Source organism: Ictalurus furcatus, chromosome 14, assembly GCF_023375685.1.
Source record: "Ictalurus furcatus strain D&B chromosome 14, Billie_1.0, whole genome shotgun sequence".
NCBI lineage: Eukaryota > Metazoa > Chordata > Actinopteri > Siluriformes > Ictaluridae > Ictalurus > Ictalurus furcatus.
In genome coordinates, this window is record NC_071268.1 from 28,799,974 (window position 1) to 28,806,281 (window position 6,308).

Below are 6,308 nucleotides of genomic sequence, written 5' to 3' on the forward strand. Positions count from 1 at the left end.
CCTCCTGGTGCATGCACAAAAATTTGGTGCAAAGTTAATTTGGTAGAAATGAACTCAAATTGTTCTCTGAAATGCTTTTGTTAGGGTGACCTTACGTCCTCTTTTTCCTAGAAATGTCCTCTTTATCGGACCTTAAAAAAGCGTCTAAATGTGACAAAATGTCCGGGATTCGGCTTTATTTTCACTATGATGTGTTTATGGTCTAATACTGCATGATGTGTGCACATGTTTGCATTGCTTTAACCCCTCTCTGTAATTCCCGCCTCCTCGCACACGGATTGGTCGATTCTAAAATGCTTGAAGCAACTATTGAGTCCCCCCCTTAAAAAAAAAAGGAGTCCTCTTTTTGGAAAACCAGGATATGGTCTAGCTTTTGTGATGTAATGTTACCCTCATCATGGACAGTGATCTTTTATTTATTTATTTTTTATTTATTTATTTTATTACAACAAATTCAAACATTGAACATGTTTAAGCTCTAAAATAAGCTCTAATTAAAAGTATTTTAGATCATATTACTTTTCTCTTGACTTTATTTACATATGTGACCTTTTTACATATGTGTAATCGAAAAATAATCAGATTACATTATTTTCATGTTGTGATGCTTGGATTACGTTACTGATGACATTGTTTATGAAGTCATTTGTAACTGTAATGGAATACATTTCTAAAGTAACCCTCCCGACCCTGCTTATTATAGGTCACAGCATTATCAGGCTACCTGAGGACAGATTTCTATATTTCTAGTGCGGAACACTACAGCTACACTACTGTTCACTCAATAACACAGCTATGACTCATGTCAGAACTTTTTCTACCTTTATTGTGAAATATTAATCTATACATTAAATTCTAACCTATCAATTCTATTTTAACCAATAAATTAACATGAAAAACCAATAAGAATCTTTCCGGGTGGAATAACCTGGTTGCATAATTGTGCACACTGTTAGATTTTATCAGGCCATTCAGGCTTTTTTGGGCAAGAGTCAATCAGTTTGGCACGTCTCGTCTTGACTTAGCAATATTTTGCCATTCTTCCTTGCAAAAGCATTGTAACTCTGTCAGATGGGCGGGGCGTCTCCTGTACACAACCCTCTTCAGGTCACCACACAGATCTTTGGTTGGATTTAGGTCTGGACTCTGGCTGGACCATTCCAAAAGCCTGATCTTGTTTTAGTGAAGCAGTTCCTTTGTTGATCTGGAGGTCTGTTTCGGGTCGTTGTCATTCTGAAAGGTGAAATTCCTCTTTATCTGAAGTGTTTTAGCAGAAGCCTAAGGTCCTGCACCAAAACTGACTGGTATTTGGAGCTGTTCATTTTCCCTCCAACCTGATTAAACCCCCAGTTCCAGCTGAAGAAAAAAAGCCCCAACATATGATGCTGCCACCACCGTGCTTCACCGTGAGGATGGGGTTCTTTTGGTGATGTGCTGTGTTTTTTGTATCTATTGGTATTATGGCCAAAACGTTCAACTTTGGTCTCATCAGACCAGAACACATTGTTCTACATGGTTTTGGGAGATCGGATGATTTTTATTTATTTTGGGTTAAAAAAGGCTTCTGTCTTGCCACCCCACCCCATAGCCTAGAGACATGAAGAATTCTGGAGATTGTTGTAGGGATCAACCAGTACTTACGTGAAATTGCTGCAGATCTTTTAATGTAGCTGTAGGCCTCTCAGCAGCTTCCCTGACCGGTTTCTCCTGATCTTCTCATCAAGTTTAGAGGAACATCCTGTTCTTAACATTTTCTCCACTTGACTATTATCTTTACAGTGTTCCATGGTATATCCACTGCCTTGGGGGAAAAAATTGTAACCTTATCCTGATTGATATTTTTCAACAGTGAGATCCCGTTCCTGCTTTGTAAGCTCATTGTGGTCTATGATTTTCCCAGTTGGATATTATCATGAAGATGTCAGGAAAGTTCTCTAGGAACAGCTGGGTTTTATTTGCAGTTAATCATTCACTTTAATTGAAGGCAGGTGTACACTAATTAGTATTTAACAGTTTCAGTGTGATTGGTTGATTCTGAACACTGCCACTTTCCCAATTGTTAAAGGGTGTGCACACTTATACAAGCTGGGCATTGGAAGTTCTTGTTTTTCTCCCCCCCCCCCCCCCAAAAAAAAAAAAAATCACAAACATTTCTGGGTGTTTGTCACTTGATATTTATATCTTGCAATTTCACAATAAAGGTGAAAAAGGCTCTGACATGATTGACCTTTTTTTTTTTTTACATGACAAAAACCTGCCATTTGCACAGGGGTGTGTATCCACTGTAACAAGAAGGTTAGCATAGTATCTTTCAAGATAGTTGTATAAGTTAGTTACTTCTGGATTACAAACACAACCTGTAAATCGCTCTTTGGTCAGAGCAACAGTTTGATCCATCGTGTTCAGAAAAACAGCAACATAAAATTTGTCCCAGTTATGAGATTGTCCACATTATGAACATTTTACACAGCTGCTTATATCGAGTTTCTGCAACTAGTTCAAGAGAAGTGTCCTGGAGATCACTGCCTTTACACACAAGCACTCGCATTTAAACTTTAAAAGAAATAAAAATATAACAAAAATCCGCTTTAGAAAATAAGGACTGAAGAAGAGAATAGCATTTTTCCCCCTTTGCAGTCACATAAAATATAAAGCAAGAGACTTTAAAATGCCTTTAAAAATGAAAAAATAAAACAGTCTAACATGATGATATCTGAATGAGAAGCTGGCGTGTGTTGAAATAAACCTCATAGGCATCTCCTACTGCTGTATATTGTTAATATATCACTGCATGAATAGTCCTAGTTGTAATGATCACATTAATCACTGGTTTAATTTAACAAATTGGCTTACACACTCACTATTCAGCAGATTATAAAGTAGCACTTCCAGTTCCTGCACTTCCTGTTATTTCACATTTTAGTCTGGGCTGCAGCTTAATCTGATCCTAAATGTGAGGTCATGAAATCATAACATGAGCTTTTCTTTATCACGAGCCGTTGAATTTGCTATTTTGAATTGTTGAGTGAATAAAATAATGCCAATGTTTTGGTTAATTTGATGTGAAGGACGATCTGACTGAGCGCTCGTCTGTAACTTAGTGCTCGCTTTAAATTGATTCATAATTTTATACATTAAAACTTTACGCCTTCAGATGACAACATCTCTGATTGAGTGGCATCTCCTCTGATATCCTCCATACAGGAAGAAGAAAGAGTGGCATCACAGGATCAAGTGTGCATCTCCAGTTAGCAATACACCGGTTTATCATATCACAATGCATACATACATAGCAGACAAAGATGAGAACGTCCTGAATGAACCCAGGGTCCTGAAACCGGTGTCCAGGTGTGTGGGTGTGGGGGGGGGGGTTGGGGGGTCTCTGTCCTGTATCCTTTGTTGTACGTGCCCTGCCCAGTTTCACTGGAGTTTCACTGCAGTCTGACACCTGTCCCAGCCTGTTGAACTGCATTTCTGACCTGCACATCATCCCTCAGTATAAATGAGACGCCCCTGAGGACAGGTCTAACACGACTCATCTTTAAGGACACATCTTCTACAGTGTTTGTGTGTGCGTTTGTGTGTGTTACCCTCCAAGTGTCAGGATGAAGTTTGTGCTGTTGGGAATTGCCGTGGTGATCGGATTCTTCGCCCTCGGTGAGTCCAGGCTCAAATCTCACGCATTGCGTTTTTATATTTGTACATATTACAAACTAAATTTCACCTCAAAAAGAATTAAACAAAGAGAAATGTATTGCATTGTGCCCTGCGATGGACTGGCACCCTGTCCAGGGTGTACCCCACCTTGTGCCCGATGCTCCCTGGGATAGGCTCCAGGTTCCCCCACGACCCTGAAAAGGAGTAAGCGGTAGAAGATGGATGGATGGATGGATGGAAATGTATTGCTAATGATGAATAAGTTGCGTAATTAAAAAAAAAATAATAGTCAAATCTAGAAATAGAATGTAGAAAAAAAAAAAATAATAATTAAAGTATATGAATGTATTTATTTAACTTTTATCTGTTATATCTCATTCGCTGCCAGGATTCAGTTCATGAAAAAAAAAAACGTGTTTTAAACCACATAAAAGGAACAATATTGATTTTTTTTTTCTTAACCACAAGCCACAACATTAAAGAGACAAAAGTCTGTGTGTGTGTGTGTGTGTGTGTGTGTGTGTGTGTGTGTGTGTCTCACAGAGTGTAAATCTCAATAGGAAGAACATACTGTAGATCATATTTAGGTAGAATATTTTAAATTCTCTCTCTCTCTCTCTCTCTCTCTCTCTCTAGCGGAGTCTCTGACCTGTAATCAGTGCTCAGAGAGTCTGCTTGGTATCTGTCCGAACCCCTCGTCTGTGAACTGCACCACCAACACGTCTGTGTGCACCACATCCAGTGAGTCTCAGTCACCGATTCATCCTTTCCTCTGGACACTCTCTTCTTCTCTCTACCTGTTTCACACGAGGACTTTCAGACTGATTAGTGATGTACTAATGAATGGAAATCTGATGTAGTTACATCACTAAACACTTACATGTGTGAGATCTAACTGCATGGCCTGATGGTCAAAGAACAATCACAACAGGCGATCACAACACAAAGCCTAGATTCCAGCTTTCCTACTTGGAGATTGCACTGGAGGTCGAATTTACAAGCGGGAAAGTTATGGATGATACATGAGTTTACGTTTATATTTCTTTTTAAGATATCAAAGAAAGATGCTATAATCCAAGCTGAATTACAGTTCCGTGCTAAATGTATGGGCATTTAGCAAACCAGTGATTTTTATAAGTTTAAATGCAAAAGAAATTTGGAAAGCCTTATTGTTGTCTTGCTTGTTTGTTTGTTTTTTATTTTGGTCACATTTCATTTCTTTCACTAGCATTGTAGCACTAATGCTAACCTTTAAGAAATAGTGTAAAAGTTTTAATTGCTGTATTTTTGAGATCCCTACGCTTTCATCTTCTTGTTTCTCCTCCTCAGGTGTCACGAGCGGCTCTGGTTTGCTGAGCTTTAACTCTCAGAACTGTTTAGAGTCGTCTCTGTGTAACACCACCATCTCCACCTCCATCCTGGGTGTGACGTACAGCGTCAGTCAGAGCTGCTGTAACACAGACAGGTGCAACCGTGTGAACAGTGGTCCCTCCAATGTCCAGCTTCAACTCACTGCAGTGCTGAGCGCCACCCTGCTCGCCTGTGTCTGGGGCCAGTCCATCTACTGACCATTGAAATCCGACTCGTTAATAATGTAATTACTCTAACTGTAATAGCACAGCTGTTGCAAACAAATGGTGGTTTAATGAATATTTTGAGAATGTAACATTTAGGGCAACTGTACCACTGTGTTAAAATGTTGTTACCATAACAACTCAACTTACACAGTTAACAGAATAACGGGTTTTAAATATACGGGCTGAAATAAATGGGAAACAAATTCTGAAAGGGAAAAATAGAGATAGAAAAAAAGGTTTTCTACTAACTTAGAGTTTACATTCTTTTTTTAAAAAAAAGAGAATATCCTGTTACAATGTGAATGGACACATTTCCAAATTCACTTGAAGTTTATTCTTCTCTATAATGTTGTACATTTGGGAAACTACGTTATAAGCGACACTGCATCATTTCTACTGTGCTCCAGTCGGGCATTCCATTAAAATGTCTATGAAAGACTAAGCGCAAGTCTTGGGTACTTTTTGAAAATGAGTCAAAGCCAACACTCATTATTTCTGCCACAGACACGATCTCAACCATTCTATAACGGATCAGCTTTACTTTAATAGATCACCTATTTACTGTAGAAAACATTCACATCTACGTTCATACACACATTTTCTCCTGCAGAATTGCTGCGTGTCGTTTCATTGCCATGTAAACATTTCTAATTCTCTTGTTTGTGTTTTATGTGATGTTTATACATTATTGATTACTGCTTGTTAACTTTTGAATGGGATTAAGAATTGTTATTGAAATTACCTGGTTAATAAATCATGTTGGAATTTATTCTGATCTACCCTGAAGTTATTGTCTCTAGTAGATTACGCTGACTCCTTGGCACACCATCTGAGATTTTAGGGTCCAGACTAACAACTTGGCTTTAGTTAAGTGTACTTAGATTGTAAAGGCTAAAAGGAATTTCTGTTTAGAGCAACACAGTGTTGATTGACCAATCTGAATAGGGTGAGCCTTAACCTCTGATTATTGTAACATTATTCTAATTAAGTGTGCATGGGAAATCATGGTGTGATTTACATTTGCATTACATTTATTCACTTAGCAGACGCTTTTATCCAAAGCGACTTACAAAT

The 6,308-nt window shown here is 38.4% G+C and overlaps 1 protein-coding gene across 1 annotated transcript; it reads left to right on the forward strand.

Annotated features, from left to right (window-relative positions):
* The first annotated feature begins 3,506 nt into the window (after positions 1-3,506).
* lye (lymphocyte antigen-6, epidermis) lies at positions 3,507-6,003 on the forward strand. Its single transcript, XM_053641697.1, has 3 exons — positions 3,507-3,657; positions 4,294-4,398; positions 4,987-6,003. The coding sequence occupies exons 1-3, from the start codon at positions 3,606-3,608 to the stop codon at positions 5,223-5,225; spliced, it is 396 nt and encodes a 131-aa protein (XP_053497672.1). The 5' UTR covers positions 3,507-3,605; the 3' UTR covers positions 5,226-6,003.
* Positions 6,004-6,308: the final 305 nt, after the last annotated feature.

Coding starts and splice junctions, on each gene's coding strand:
- lye (XM_053641697.1), top strand. CDS start 3,606: ATGAAGTTTGTGCTGTTGGGAATTGCCGTGGTGATCGGATTCTTCGCC. Junction 3,658..4,293: donor GATCGGATTCTTCGCCCTCG/GTGAGTCCAGGC, acceptor CTCTCTCTCTAG/CGGAGTCTCTGACCTGTAAT. Junction 4,399..4,986: donor GTCTGTGTGCACCACATCCA/GTGAGTCTCAGT, acceptor TCTCCTCCTCAG/GTGTCACGAGCGGCTCTGGT.